Source organism: Saccostrea cucullata, unplaced genomic scaffold (genome assembly GCF_032062105.1).
Source record: "Saccostrea cucullata isolate Sc308-1 unplaced genomic scaffold, CSIRO_AGI_Scuc_v1 ctg69, whole genome shotgun sequence".
NCBI classification, from domain to species: Eukaryota; Metazoa; Mollusca; class Bivalvia; order Ostreida; family Ostreidae; genus Saccostrea; species Saccostrea cuccullata.
Genome location: NW_026939160.1, coordinates 1 through 16,250, shown reverse-complemented (window position 1 = coordinate 16,250; position 16,250 = coordinate 1). Strand labels below are relative to the sequence as shown.

The 16,250-nt window shown below is 30.9% G+C and overlaps 1 protein-coding gene and 1 long non-coding RNA gene across 2 annotated transcripts in view; both read right to left on the bottom strand.

Annotated features, from left to right (window-relative positions):
* The window catches only part of LOC134252343 (uncharacterized), a 54,958-nt gene extending 38,714 nt beyond the window's left edge, over positions 1–16,244 (bottom strand). The window contains exons 1-16 of the mRNA XM_062734787.1: positions 16,115–16,244; positions 15,310–15,421; positions 14,933–15,107; positions 14,574–14,722; positions 14,211–14,383; positions 13,838–13,948; positions 13,575–13,697; positions 13,176–13,275; positions 11,883–11,978; positions 11,589–11,720; positions 11,102–11,211; positions 10,278–10,406; positions 9,393–9,520; positions 8,319–8,687; positions 1,856–2,040; positions 1,610–1,672 (exon numbers count right to left, since the gene is read on the bottom strand). Coding sequence (XP_062590771.1) covers positions 1,610–1,672; positions 1,856–2,040; positions 8,319–8,687; positions 9,393–9,520; positions 10,278–10,406; positions 11,102–11,211; positions 11,589–11,720; positions 11,883–11,978; positions 13,176–13,275; positions 13,575–13,697; positions 13,838–13,948; positions 14,211–14,383; positions 14,574–14,722; positions 14,933–15,107; positions 15,310–15,421; positions 16,115–16,230 — 2,271 coding nt within the window. The 5' untranslated portion in view covers positions 16,231–16,244. The remainder of the gene's footprint in view (positions 1–1,609; positions 1,673–1,855; positions 2,041–8,318; positions 8,688–9,392; positions 9,521–10,277; positions 10,407–11,101; positions 11,212–11,588; positions 11,721–11,882; positions 11,979–13,175; positions 13,276–13,574; positions 13,698–13,837; positions 13,949–14,210; positions 14,384–14,573; positions 14,723–14,932; positions 15,108–15,309; positions 15,422–16,114) is intronic.
* On the bottom strand, positions 4,986–6,155 carry LOC134252382 (uncharacterized). The gene is made up of 2 exons (XR_009988959.1): positions 5,870–6,155; positions 4,986–5,635 (listed from the first exon to the last, which is right to left on the bottom strand). It is a non-coding gene; the product is annotated as an uncharacterized LOC134252382 (long non-coding RNA).
* Positions 16,245–16,250: the final 6 nt, after the last annotated feature.

Genomic DNA, 16,250 nt, shown 5'->3' with positions numbered 1-16,250 from the left:
ATAGTGTTAATTCCTAGATCGAGTAATTATAACAAAAATTATTGAATGACTTGTCAATCGAATACTAGATGACATGTACTATGTAAGATGGCAGAGGAAAGTTTCGGATTATGCACCGTCAAAAATTAGAAACCAGACGTCTCTGTCGAGACTGAAGCTCTACTGGTTTGTACTAATAACAAATGAAGAGAAAAGTAGCAGTTGGGACTTGAAAATTTACAACAGCAATAAAAAGAATAATGATGCTTGATCGAGCTCTTTTTGTGGCAAGATATTGCAATAAAACTACAGCTGTAGGAGTAGCTTTTAATACATTTTTACAGTATTTTCAATTTTAGTAACCATAGCAACACTGTTCATTGAAATCAAAAACCGATACACAGAATTATGTATCTTAGTGTAGTCTCCTTATGTGCCAAGACCAAAACTGTAGGAGGAGTAGCATTTTGAAAGTATTTCACAGAAATTTCTATTTTTAGTCACCAGGGCAACACCGTTCATCAAAATCAAAAACTGATATACAGAATTATGTATCTTATTGTAGTCTACTTGTGTGCCAAGTTATTTTGAAATCAGAACAAAACTGAAGGAGGAGTAGCATTTTGAAAGTATTTCACAGAAATTTTTATTTCTAGTAACCAGGACAACACTGTTCATCGAAATCAAAAACCGATACACAGAATTGTGTATCTTAGTGTAGTCTACTTGTGTGCCAAGTTATACTGAAATCAAACCAAAACTGTCAGGTGTATTATATATCTCTTACATTATTTATTCATGTATTATAACATAATAAAAGAAAACATGGTAAAAATGCACAGAGAGAAAAAAAATAAAAATGTATCAATAAACACACACTGTGTGCCAAGTTATATAGATGTTTTCAATCCAGCAATCAAAACTGTACGAAGTCGTAGAATGAAAAATTGTTTACAGACAGATAGATGAATCTTGAAATAATTTTAGAGAAAAATTAAATACATATTTTCAACATTTTCAATATGGACCACCTTTAACCAAAATTATCTAAATGTAATGATGTACAGTTTTTAATGCATATAAAATTATTCAGAAGTTGTTTTTCTGGTAGAAATTTTTTGTTTGCATTTGAAGGGAATTAGGGGCCTTGTATATTTTACTACATATAATGACACGGTTTTTATATCTATTCATAGGAAATGGGAAATACAAATATTTGAATAAAATTTTTGTGTGATTTGCTTTAAAAAGGCAATGAGTATAGAATGATTTGTGGATTGACAAAATTTTGGTTTAACATCACTTCTTGTTAAAAGTTTTGCTGCTAGAGTAGCGAAGTAGTGATAAAATATTAAATATTCATGAAATTTTGAGATTGCCTATGTGTTATTATTTGGTCAATTTGTAATTGTCCAATGTTTTTTCTTAAAAGAATTCCCATTTTATGAATTCCTCAAAGGACAAAAACTTGCTTTTGTTAAATGTATCGAGAATTTTTATTAATTTTTTTTACAAGCAGCCTAATACATGTTGTTACGGACAACGTCAGCCAAACGTTTTGATTGTCAAAAGAATGTCCCCTGCCACCTGACGCCAAGACGAAAGCCAATACCTTTTCGAACATACTTACATTTTGAGATATTATTGCAGCCGTATCTTTTGATCTGTCGTAAAGTAAGGTATCGTAGTACTTCTGCACATAAAAGGCAATTACATATAAATGTTATAAAGATATGCTGTAAACATGTACGAAACAGTGAAAATAAATATTTTATTGTATATATATATATATATATAAAAGATATTATTAGTCAACGTAATACCTTTTGAATGAGTACTTCTAGATGTATATTTTCAATGCTAAGATGTAATTTACCTGTAGACTTGGAGCACATATTCCCTTTTCTTCGATTACTTTAAGTTCCTGTGAAAATTTGAGACCTGTCAAGGAGTTGATGTCTTCTGTCACAACTCTCACTGACAATTGGAAGACCAAGGCAAGATATAAAATCAAAGCCATCCCTGAATATCTGAATAATCTTCTGTATTTACTGCCTGCAGCTACCAAGTAAAGTAATTTAAGAAAACATATAATGACATGATACAAGGTATGTGTATTTCTCTAAATTTCTCTCAGTACTGCCACCACCATTCATATTCCAAAGTGTTGCCCGTATGGTGTTTATAGCAGGTTTTTCTAGAGGTGCAGCTCAAAGACCACGAGCGCTGAGAGTGCACCAAATCTGCAGCCCTCCAACGGCAAATGGCGGAGTTTTAAAGTAAGGGAAAACACTCGTCAAAGAAAGAAATTCTAAAAGATGCTTCGGATACTGCTCTAACTGAAAGAGAAACTCTGCGGATTGAATTTGGTTTGGCTGATATTGTTTTGGTCCCTTATTGGGTTCCTGGATGAAATCAATAGAAATTCCAAACTCTATCTCAGTACACCACTTATCCTAATCTTAAAAATGATTCGACTACTTACTACTTTGTGAAATCAAGAGATGCTCTGAAATCCAGCATCACTCTCGATCCCACAAACGATATGAAAATTCTACGACGTGTACGTCTACAGAACAGTACTATTCAAAGGACTATTTGGTTTTTTGCTTACATTGCACATGTGATGAGAAGAGTTCTGGAAATAGCAGTGCCTCGCTTGATAAATATATACACAAGCACTTTGTTCCTAACAAAATGCAAGTTTCGTTTGTAATGATTATATACTTGTAGTGTTAAAATCTTACCTTAAATCGTTGTCTCTTTTCTTCGTGTCTGTTTAGTTACTATGACTACAAATAAATGTGTATGGGGATGAGATACATCATCGCTTAATTGTTGTTATTTAAAACCATTTTGTACATAAATGTGATGCGATGTTTTAAATATTTAGACTGAAGGAAATTTTATAAAAATTCATGAAGAATCACACAAATTTGTGATATGTAGGTCGAACAATGAGACGCTTAAACGTAATATGAGACTTTTAAAAATATACTGTATGTATTAAGTATGTCAATTGTGTACTTTTCTTCAGAAAATAAATAAGATCTATTGTGGTGCATGAAAATTTACGAAGTATACAAGGATGATTAGATGATTTAAATTAACAACATTATATAAAAAATAACATAACGAAGTCAATAAAATAGATTTATCTACCTGCTTTAAGTTCTCTATTTTTGTGAATATGGCTATCTCTCAACTTTTGTCAAGGTATCTCCGAAACGCTTTATTTATTATAATTTAAGTTAAACGTGATATAATTTAAACAAATCATTTGTACTCAATCGTATATTTCAATTGACTTGTCAAGCTTTAAGAAAATATTACCTTTTTTTTGAGATTTCATTATTCCAGGGGTTTACAGATTTGTATTGTAAAAAAGATGGGTAAACAATAAAAAAATGCCTTTACTTTTAGAATTATAAACATTATGTTCAATTTGTGAATAATGAAGAGTAAAGTTCTTATATTTTGTCATACAAGTGTATTTTCTAAATATACACGTGTATGTTTTTTCTATATAGAAGATGGGTAAAAAGGTATAAAGAATGGCTTTATAACTCTTAGAAATATAAACATCATGTTCAATTTGTGAAAAATGATTTTGGAGTAAAGTTCATATGTTTTGTCATACAATTGTATTTTTAAGGTTTAGTTGGATTTTGCTCCATTTCTTATTGTTAACCAAAAATGTACATTTAAGAAATAAAGAAAAGACTCACCCATATCGAAAAATTGTGCTATTTTGTGAGAATATTATCATTTTGCCCTCATTCGTGTGTGAATGCTATTTCATAATGGCATTCATTAATTTCATAATAATAAATTTAACTTTTGATAATAAGTTCGCACTTTGTAGAGGTTTTATATAAAGTATTGTATTCGGTAATTTTAGATGACGCATTAAAAAATGTTGATATTTGAAATTTTATTTTGTCGCACTATAGGCATTTCGTTTGCCTTTTTTTTTTAAAGATCATTATTCGTTATCTTTACCAAATTCATTAGTTGTAAAAGTTAAAGAAAGGTTCATGATCTAGTGAAATATATTTGATCCTTTACTTTACTAGATGTAACAGTAGTACTCTGAGACAGAAAAACATCAATTATATCCGTCTGTAGATTATGTATACCCCAGAAAATACAGGGTTTCCCCTACCTGTTCCCATAAGATTTGTAATCTATCCTATTGAAGATTTCATTGTTCCAAATTTCACTTACTTGGTCATTTACCACAGAAAAAGAAAAAATATTCCCCTTCTTTTGACAAGACTTTTATTGTAAAGATTAAAATTAGACTCGAATCATATTACACATACATGCATTATAAAACATGTAAAACCACCGACCACCCAATACATATAATAGAAATCCTCTATTTTTACTGAAAAACTTATTCGAAATTAACATTAATTTATCAATTCGATGGAATGTGTACTATAAATGATTACTTGATATGCATCATCTACCACGTAAATCCCCCTTTTTATTTTGTATTACCAACCATGAGAAAGATATTTTAAACAGAATGTGTAGATATGTAACATAAAGCTTATTTTACTAGGATTCGAATGTCTGAAAACACTGCATTGGACTGCATGTAGCCTGTGCATCAAACTTAAAAATCATTTTGATAGGCAAGTTTTTGAAAATGATATTTTACTGGAGATGTATACATATTGCAGTTCTTATTTACCGAGTATTCTCTGGCGGATGTAGGGGGGGGGGGGTTACACTTTTGCGTCCAAAATATACACTAGATTTTATAAATCAAATTATTGTGTGAATGTCCAACTTGTTTGTCCAGCTAGGCTGCAGATTATTTATGAATGAGGACACTTACTGTTAAACTTATGTCAACAGTTTAAATATATTCTTCTAATTAAATTCCATCCTCTCAAAGAGATTGTTATTGAGCCGCGAAAATCTTGATTCTTGTTTTCAGACAACAACAACAACAAAAATAAAATAAAATAAATAAGAAGAAGCAAATTGATTTTAATAGAGCTGATTCTGTCCTACATTCGATTAATTTTATTGAAAAATGTAACAATATGCAAAATCTTTAATTTATGTAACCACATTGTCTATTACGACTGAAACAACGTTATTTACATAACTTGTATTCAAACACAGACCTAAATTTAGGTCTATGATTCAAACTAAGATGTTTACAAAAAATATAACTGCTTGATGTCAAATTGCATAATTATATTACAACTTGACGAGACATTTCACTTTTTAAAATATATTTCAATTTAACGGACAAATTTAAACAATAAAACTCAAAGTCAAAATGTCCCCAAAATCTCTCAACGGCACCACGGACACCGGTTATTTTTCTGACGTCGTTGAAAATCCGACCAACTGAAATTCCTAATAAATCTATACCAGTCTCGCACGAAGACCTTTTGTGGTACGTGGTACACTTTTGTTATTGTCGTTTTAAACTTGAATGTTCTTTTCACAGGTCCAGGTATCTGTTGTATAGGCGTAGTAGTTGGATCAGGGGTGGATGTCGTCGTTTTAGGGGCCTCTGTCGGTTTTACGTTAGGGCGGGGCGTTACTCTTTTGATTGGTTGCGGTTTCTTTGGTCTCCGCTTGAAGAAAAGAATGCCATTCAACTCAGCGATGTCCTTGGATTTCTCATCTAATTTCGTTTTTAAAAAGTAGTCATTCTACGATTATTACAATGTATACTACATATGTATTTATATAATTAAGTAAGTTAAGGCAATCTTTAAAAGAGCATTTAAAGAGTGAACTTAGAGAAGACATGATTTTTGTTTTATTTACTTGAATAATTACCGGGGTTACAAATGAAAGATCACAATGAAGACATTAATACATAGGTAAAATGATGTTTACCAGAAAGAAATCTTACCTACGACAACGGATATAGATTTAGAATTTTGGACATTATCAAGAGGTGCGCAGAGTCCACAACCAATGATGGAGATATATAAAACTAATCGGTAGAGATAAAAATCCATCTAGTCAAGACACTTAAAACAACAACAGGAATGAAAGGGAAATGATGATCATAATTCATTACTTCATGCGTTTCTTAACCACAATTATTCTGTCTGCTTGTTTTCAAATGACGATAGCGTAATTAAGATATGAATAGATGTTTATTTGTAATTATATACTGAAACGCAAAAGAAACGCAACAAGCAGTAATCTACAAATATTTGATTTTTTTTCCAACGATTTTCAAAAATGAATACAGTAAGGCTAAACTCACTTTTCAGAACATCAGACATTTGATAAAAATGTTAAATGTTTATCTTTTTACTTAAGCCATTTTTAAGAAGCCTTAGCGTTGTTCCGGGAATCGAAAGGAGAGTTTATTTTTTGAAATATTGCTGCATTACTTATGATGAACAGTAAAAACCCTCAAAACTCCATGATATCGCCAAATGTTTTATTAAACATGCAATTTTTGATTTCTGTTCAACAGACTCAAACTTGACTTCCGGTTATGGTATGAAAATCGTTCAACCGTTAGATTACCGATGTTTATTAATACCCTCAGGGATCAATTTTTTGAACAAATTTGAAACCACATTAGAAAGTGAAGCTTTCTAAAACAAATTTAAAGTTTTAACTTAAACTTTTAAACAAATTTAAAGTTTTAATCCCTGGATCAGTTACTCTTGAAGAAAAGATGTTAAATATATAATTGAATTTTCACGAATTCTATATCTCTCGTGAAAGACGGCCCAGTCCTTCATTTGAACACATCTGAATCCCTTCTTAAAGGGGCATGGACACAGTTTTAAACTGAATTTTTAAAACCCAGTTTTAATATTTACAATTCCTACCTAAGGCATCATCTAATGATTAGCAAAAATTTGAACATCATTTATAAATTGATTTATAATTTAACAAACGAGATACAGAACTTAAAGTTCTTTATAGAGTAAACAAGGCTCGTGCCTTGTTTTTGTTAACAAAATAAAATTCAGCAAATCAATAGAAACTGTCAAATCGAATTTAAAATTAACTTTTTTATTGAAATATTCTACTTTGAACGAACATTTATTAGTATATTAACTCATGTAAACAAAAACATGACACGGTCCTTGTTTATATAACAAAGGTTTGGAGCTCTAAATCTGTCTTGTATCTCGACACCAGAAGTTCAAATTTTTGATGATCATTAGAAAGGCCCTGGTTGAATATTTGTAAAAACGAAAAAAATAAATTTTGAAATTTTAGCTGAAACTGTGTTCATGCTCCTTTAAACTTTTAAAGTTTATTTCTGGCAAGTTTGGTTGAAACAAGTGGTTCCCAAAAAGATGAAAATGTCAAAAGTTTTATGACAACGACGAATGACATAGGACCAATTCCAATTAGAAAAGCTCACTTGAACCTTCGGCTTAGGTGGTCCAAAAACACATAATTCAAACACATTATGGTATAAAAATTCAAAGTACAATGTAATATTCAATCATTTAACTGACAGAGTGATGCACAAATTACTTTGCTGTGATATTAAAAACATACATTTGATTACACATTCAAAATCCTGTTTGAAAAACATAAAAGATATTTAATGATATTTACAAAAGTTATAAGTACATGTGCATATATTAATTTCAAGTACATTTACGTATACACAATCATAAACGAGCTAATATAAAGTTCTTATGCAGATAAAGATATGAAATGTTGGATTAGAGGTAGCGTAGAACCATTTCAGTCGTGCTCAAAATACTGTTTATCACGTCACAAATATTTGAAAGACATCATTTGTATAACAAATAAGCAATTAATGAATCAAACGTAATCAGACACTGTTTCATTATTTTTTCAGATGCCAGAAGTTCAACCATATAATTTTAGCTATGAATAACAAAAGAAATTGAATGTGTTTGACATAAGGCACAAAATTAGAACTTGGTTTTAAAAAAAGGAAATAAAAGACATTTTCATATAAAGAATGGAAAAAACTATTCATAACATAAAACGAGTACCAGTATATTGATCTTTGAAATCAATGGAAAAATAATTGAAATCAAAATGTAGTTTTTCAAAGTTTCTGGAGCCAAACAAGGTAGCTACCGTATCTCTTTTACATAATACATACACATAAAATATAATAGCAAATTATTTTAGAAAAGTTTTGAAAATTTGTCCATTTCGATCAGAATTTCTTTAATGCATTTGAGCAATGAGTACTAGTAAGAACATAATAATAATGTAACTTCTATAGATCGAACATTGCCCTATAACATTATTATATGTCAAATGAAATTAAACAATTTAACATATCATAAAACAAACAACATATATGTATGCAGAACTTTTTTTCAAAACGCGTGTTCAAAAGGCGCCTGGTTTCTTCGGGTTGTCACCTAATTGTGCTGTACAACTTCCATCGTCAGAACTCTGCATTCCAATATACTGGTTACCTTGATGGGAACCTTCGTCCTCTCCTCTGAGGTAGTTAATTGAACTCTCACTTTCTGATCTATTTTCCCCAGCCGAGCTGAAGCCAGGATTATCAGTAACCACCGTAAGATATGTTGCCTTCTTGTCGTCTTTTTTATTTCGTTTGGAGACGACCACCACAATGATTATGATCAGTATGATCATAATTACAGCTGCTGCGCCTCCTGCACTTCCGGCTATTATTGGTATTTCATCTGTCTGTTCTGAACTGATTGGGATTGATGAAGCAAGACATTGTGTTTCTGGAAAAAAAAAGTTATAAGGCATCATACTGTATGTATCTCATCTGGGAATACAGACAAGAGACCTAGCGCTAATTTTGTTAAAAGGTTCTAAAAGCAACCCAATGCGTTCAGAGGAGACCAAAATGACTCAGAATATTTGAGTCCACTCTTACTATTTCTTACGAAAACCACTTTATTTTTTTTACTTTTACGCCGCTAAACAAGTCATCGGTATAGTTTTCTAGAGGAATGACTTGACAATAAAAAAAAAACTACGATACAAATAAATAATACAATATTTATCGTACTTCAACGTATTTTTTTTTATGGTTATGTATATAGAGTATAGACATTAATACAAGCTATAAAATTGTGTCATTTTTCATAATAAGTGGAAATAACGTTGCAGGTATAAAAAAATTAAATTTAACATTAGCAAAAGATATTTGGAGTTTACATGTGAAACTAAGTAGCACGTGATAATTTCATTCTGTTACGCTGTACAAAGGGAATCACCAAAGTGCAGTATTTGTATTTGAGCCTTTGTATATTAAACAAGGAACAGGTAAACTTTCTTAAGCCTTTATTATGACAGAGCTCTATACACGTTCACTGTACAGGTTAGGAGGTATTAGTTTGAAATATACTTAAAACTAAGGATGTTCTTTTTTACTGAATCCTTAATGTCTTAATCAAAATACGCTAGAAAAAAAATCTCCTTACTTTTTTTACTCTTAACTTTCCCAAATGGGCAAGTCTCGATGATATTGCAGCATCTCTCATGTTCAGAAAACTGGCTACCATTTTCGTTTTGAACACACCAGCTGCATCCTGCTACTTGGTAGCAATTTCTATAAAATATAGATATTGTGAATGCTATATGAAAGCAAACAATTGTAGTTGCAGAGTTATATGGATTAGATAATTCAGTCGGACGTCTAAAATTACAAATCCCTCAATTTCATAGAGCAATAAACATTTTTATAACGCTTTTCTTTTCGCAAGCCTTGGGGGAAAATTACCGTTATGTCTGTCAAATATCAATTCCAGAGAAGTGTAGCTACAAAGGAAAATGCTTGTAAACGTGGCACTCATTTTCTTCTTTGTTTACCATCAATTTAGAATGAATCAGCAAACATTCAAATGTGGCAAGAAAACAATTTTTTTCCATCTTAAAAAAAGTCAAATGGTCCTAGAAAGTTTTACTCTAGCTAAGAGATTCGGGATGAAAATATATATGAACAGGACAAACCATGTCAAGGTATAGCTAAAGAGTATTTCAGTTAAATCAACGTTGTCATGAAAGTTTTTTTTTTCTTTTTTTTTAACAAAAAAGTTTAATGTCCTAGAAAGTTCTTTGTTCAGTGTGAAAAAATCATATGAACTGGACAAACACTAACAAATTTCAAGTATATCTAAAATATATTTCAATGAAATCAACATTGATATGAATTTGAACAAATTTGGAATACACGTCTATCATTTTACAGCTCGCTTCAAGACGGTCGTAAAACATTACATGTAGAAATAAATAATTTAACATCTCTCATAGTCTCCTTTAAAAAAATTTTAATCTTAATCAGTACTAGAGAAAAAAAAACAACTTACTTCTCATCTCGAGCATTACAGCCAGCATCAAAGCAAGGTGTCAAGCCTAGCTCTTTTATTTTGTCCAATTCTGATGGAACTTTGACGTTTGAATCTGGTAATCTAGCACTGCAAGCGTGGTATGTCTCTCTGTGACAAATAACAACCAATCAATAGACGGGATTTTACATATTTTTAAAACTTTTATTTATTTCCACAAAATTTGCTACATACAACTCGTATCAAAGCTGACAATTCTCAGCTAGTTTTTGCTAAACCTAATACAACATAAAGTAAGACAAACACAGTTAGATGAGTGAAAATGTTATTTAATCAAATAAATGCTGTTTAAACACAAACTAATTAGCATACAATATAGTTTTACCTGAAATACAAAAACAAGAGAGAGAGAGAGAGAGAGAGAGAGAGAGAGAGAGAGAGAAAAAATGACTAGTCATATATATGTATTAGATATTCAAGCCAATACAACTAAGAAACTAACTTCATTAGCTAAAAATGATACTTTAAATCATAATTATAAAACATTCTAGCTTAAAAGATGGTGCACAAAAGAGTAACAAGCAAAAGTATAGCTGTTTACAGGATGTGTGTTGCTGTGCCATCTCATTCCATCACGTTATAAAATTTTTTTAAAGGTTGAATTTTTAGACTCAAACTTCACATACTTTTCACAAAAAAAATCGTTTTTTTTAAATTTAATAATTTCGTTTCCCTTATTTGATTATTTCGTTTTCTTTATTTAATAATTTAGTTTTCTTAACATAATAATTTCGTTTTTTTTTTAAAACAGCTAAAATGCATATTTAACATGAAAGAAATCTTACCCGGATGTTGTTTTTTCTTGGCAGGTATCATAAGGCACGATTTTATGGCAAAGGCAGCAATCTGATCCACTATTGGTACAAGTATATTCTAGCGGCGATGTTTTCGAATTCTGATAAGTAAAATACGGTCCTAATATTTCATTTGTTGGTACAAGACCATAGATTTTATAACAATTATCAAATAAGTAAAAACTAAATCATTATTTTAAAATGCCATTTCAATCCGTGCTTGTTTGTTTTCAATGCCAACACAAATTAAACATATTTCCTTTCATTCTAGGATCAATCAAAATCATAAAAAAGAGAAAAAAAACCCTCAAAATTTAAGGAAAAACACTGTGAACGCGAAGCACTCTCATTCCTTCAACATAGAGCAGATTTTATATTGACACTGATAGAGTTAAATGATTTCGAAAATCCTTTTAAAATTTTTTTTGCAATTTTCGCTGAACACTTTTGAAAGATATACATGTATGCATTTATAAACCTGACAACATGTTCCACTGATGAGATCATTCTTTTTAATGATGATATATACGTTGCTGTTAAGGACAGGTGCAATTTTATATCCTGTTTTTGACAGTTTGTCAACTGGGTCATCTGTATCCGAAAGTTGTACCTTCAAAAAAAAAAAGTACATTGACACTTTTTAAACACAAGAAAATTATGATGAAAAACATAAAACACTCTGTATTTTAACAATACATGCATTCTGTAGATATAAGTAGTATGACAAAATCCTGCATGGGTAGTCGAATTATCCGATGGTAATTATTCTTACCCTATATGAGAATAATTGTTGCTTATTTTCTATGTCCAGACAACTCTCCCTCTCAATAATATTATTATTTAACAGATCATCCATTATTTTTCTCTCCTGTAAAAAAAATTGCAGCCTTAAAATAAGATACAAAGATAAAAAAGTTAAATGATTAACACTTTTTATATTACCAAATCGGTGCCCTTAAAACTGTCATGTCATGAAAAGGAAATTATTAACTCTTTTAACAGATGAAATGTAAACTGTTCCCCAATGAAATAAAAATTGCCAAAGGAAAAATATTTTTTCATAGAAATATTTTAAAAGCCTAAATGATATTATCAAATTCTTTGGAATAGAAACCCTTCCGGCAGGACTTTCTTTAGGTCTCCTTTAGGATTCTTATTCTAAAAGGTGAAGAAAAAACATTCCCCGTGGCGTAGGACTTTCAATTATTTTTGCATGATTTCCTCTCATGACAAACCGCTTTAGGCAAATTTTCTTGCTATTTCGAGTCTGAGAAAATATTCCATAAAAAATATTAAATTCTAACTAAGTAGAATGAAATACTTGACTGTTTAAAAATACTTAATTGTAAACATTAATTACAGTGTATTTTGTTTTAAAGGTGCATAGACACAGGTTTGAAGTTTTAATATTTTATTTTCTGTATAATATCACGACTTATATATTGTAATGGCATTTCACACGAAAATATATTAAAAATCTTATTTCTTCTAAAAGTTATTGAAACTTCAAAGTTTTGGATGGGTTTGATTGACACATCCTTGCAATTTCATAAATTTTAATTTTATTCTCAATACTTAGGAAAAGGGCAATCTTGTTGTGTATTAATGACAAATATTAAAACTTTGATCCAGAAAAATAATTATATATAGAGTAGAAATGTTAGAAAGCAAAAGCCCTTCACAAGTAACGGTATTCCGCGCTTGGTGTTGTGTACAGTTTAGAAAATTGAACACACCCGTGAAATGTACACAGTTTTTGTAAACAGGGCACGAGCTCTGTTATTGTTAAGGTTTACGATTCGACGGGTGTGTTCAGTTGTTAAAGTCTGCTCACCCCTTCCTAGCACCTGAACCCCTAACCCTAGAGCCAAGCATTTCACAAGTTTATAAGTTAAAGTACGACGACAGACGAAAAAAGATAGTTATATGTCACCTGAGTAAAGTCAGGTGACTTAAAAATATAATGAACTAAAAATCATTATAAAGTGATACGTTCTGTTTACTGTCTTCATGATCGTTCTTTGACTGATTATTCAAATAGACTGAAAACTGTTAACATTCTTACCTTAACTCCCAAATGCTTTCGTTCAATATCAGGTTCGTCCACAACATACGAGAAACTTGGGTAAATAACAAGGAAACCACTTATGTCGATCACCATGCAGCTAATAATTAAATATTTTGTGTATAATTTCTATTTTCTATAACCCAAAGTAACTGTATAAATAAATACATGTACTAAATATGTTAACAAATCACTAATCAAGTTGTTACTTTCAACTTTTACGGGCATATTTTTGATAAACCTTTCTCTAATATTTAATACGAGTATTTGAGGGGAAATAAAAATAAAATTGAACACGCTTTCAACGAAGCTAAGTCACTAAATCAACCAATCGTTTTTTGTTTGTTTTTTTCACTTTTCATATTTTAATCAGTTACTTAAAATATTCTAAAGACAAACCTGTATTCAGGATTTGTGCATTCTGGGTAATTATTCAAAAACATCCTGCTGAAGTAGGGGTATGGATAATCAATGCACTGAACCACATCAACGATATTGTCCACAGAGTGCTGACCATCAGCCCTTCAAATTCAATATCATAATACTGTGGTTATTTTACAAACAAATTTTTAATAAAACAATGACGAAGACTTTGATTTTCATTTTAAATTTATCGTCTGATTACATTATGTCTTGAGAAAGAACATTCCAAAGTATCTGACCTTCCTTCGTAAATGGCTTTGCACTGTGTCACCACAATGCCAGCTCCCCAGTTGTCAACGTAGGGCGATATCACTACATATTTGCCTTTCTGTGCCAATGTTCTTCTCCACCTATAACCATCATTCTCAAATGATAAATGGAGATACTGAACAGTTATCAAACTCAAAAGTCCATCTTTTGCAAAAATACATCCTTTGAAAGAATAAAAATCCAGAGCATGGCAAACATAGACCTCTGATTTCATCACATCAGAGATGGGATCAGGAACCACGGGGGAGTTATTCAACTTCCACTTTCCTTAATTTTACACTAAACAATAGGAAGATTTGGGATATATGTATATCACATGGGTTATACTCATTTTTGACTTACCACGGCCTCATGAAAGGATCGTAATCCTTCCTAATTTCCACCGCAGGATATACTCTCACATGACCATCTCTTGTTCCTAAGTAACGCCATATCACAAATTGTGACTGGTCTGGGTTTTTTGTCCAAAATTCTTCTGCTTTATAAGTAGCTTGTACGCTGCTCTTTACATTTTCCTATTTCATAAAAATAATTTGCCTTTAGTTGCCAATTCCAATCTCCATCTCTGTGACATTCCTAATTTACCAATTTCTCTTATTTTTTAATGGAATAAATACTTATATTTTAAATTATTTATGGAAATAAATGACACTAACAGAAATTTAATATCACTAATATTTCTCTCTTTTTATGATTGTGACATACTTTCAATTTCAGCTCATTTTCAGTTTGCTGGCTGTGAATACCGTTCAAATAATTGGAGTACCCTAGAACCGTTGCTTGTGTTTCAGTCTTATACAGGTATTCGTAAGGTTTATCAAAAGTATGAGGAGACAGCATTACCATCGACTTTTCTTTCAACAGAAAAAAGAAGATTTAAATTTTCTTTCACACACCTTTTAATGAAATGTATATCGGAAGAGCAAAAAATAGTAGTAATTCCCCAAGAAAGAATTAGAAATAAATGATTGATTTCACAAGAACAGACAAAATTAAAGAGCTCAACCCATCCTCCCCTATCCTCCTTTTAGTTTAGAAAATGATTTATCCAATGTGTGCAATACCTTTAGTGGCATATCTTTCATACTGTCTACATTTCTGTGTGCTTTGGCCGTTCAGGTCTAGTCTGTGATAGTAGAATACGCCACTCTTTGATAATGCTTGTTGTCCTGGCTTCAGTCGAGATTGCTGATCATTTTTTCCAATGACAACACACAACGAAAAGTTTGTACCTGGAACCTGTAAAGATCCAAATACCTTTTTTTTGTTTATCTTAATTACGTTGGAACACCAAGGAAAGATCAGATAATTAAATGTATATTGCAAATTGAAATAATTATATGCTTGTAAAAATATTTTTTCAATAACTTCTTCAGAAAAATCTTTCAAAAATACTAAAAAGCATTTTTCTGAATTTGCTGAAGTTTATTGATTTTATTACCTTTGTCCAGCTATAGTCTGCGTCCACTAGTCTGGCCTCTATCCCTTCGTATTCCAGAATCCCTCTAGATATAGTCCGTAAAGAGCTGAAACTTGTATTGCCACTTTCACCCCTTTATATGAAATTGTTAAATATTCTAGTAAATGTGAAAGCCTAAATACTTATATCAAATAAAGGAAAGCAGAAAAAGGAACCAGTTTTAAAATTATAATTCCACATTTTATTTATTTTATATTTTATTTTGCATGACAAACTTTGTTGAATATTTTTAAACTTCGAAATCATCCTGATCTTTTTTTTTTCTCATTCAGCTGAAAACACTTTAAAGCCATTCAATTTTATTTTTATTGCATACGATAAAATGAAAATAAAATACTGTAAATCACTTTTTATTCGCGAGAACTTTATTTTCGCGTAATTAAATTCTCGCGTATAAAAGTATTCCTTATGATTATATATGGGAATAACAACTATTCGTGAAAATTATATCTCGCTCACAAAGAGTCAATGACAATCTCGCGAAAATAAGGTGTCGCGAAAATTTAGTGATCTACAGTAAACAGATAACGTCCCTCAACTCAATAAAAAGTGATCAAGATTTGATTTTAGTTCAAACATTATTTAACAAGTTATGAGAAATTTTGACTAGAGTGTTTTCAAAAATAACATAATCCACATTTGTTATACCAGAAAAAACCAAACTGCTCTTAAGACTTTAAATTTTTTTTATCATTGATATTAATAAATATTTAGTACTTATTGCTGAACGTTCACATTAAAAAAAATAAAGAATTTTAATTGAAACCTTTTCATAGACTCTATCATCGGTTTTGCTTTAACACTTGGTTCCAGCTTATGGATATCTATAGGATCTGGATCATTAATGATGGCATTTGGTGTTGGTTGTAGGTAGTGCACCATGACTCGGCCTTGTCCGTCTA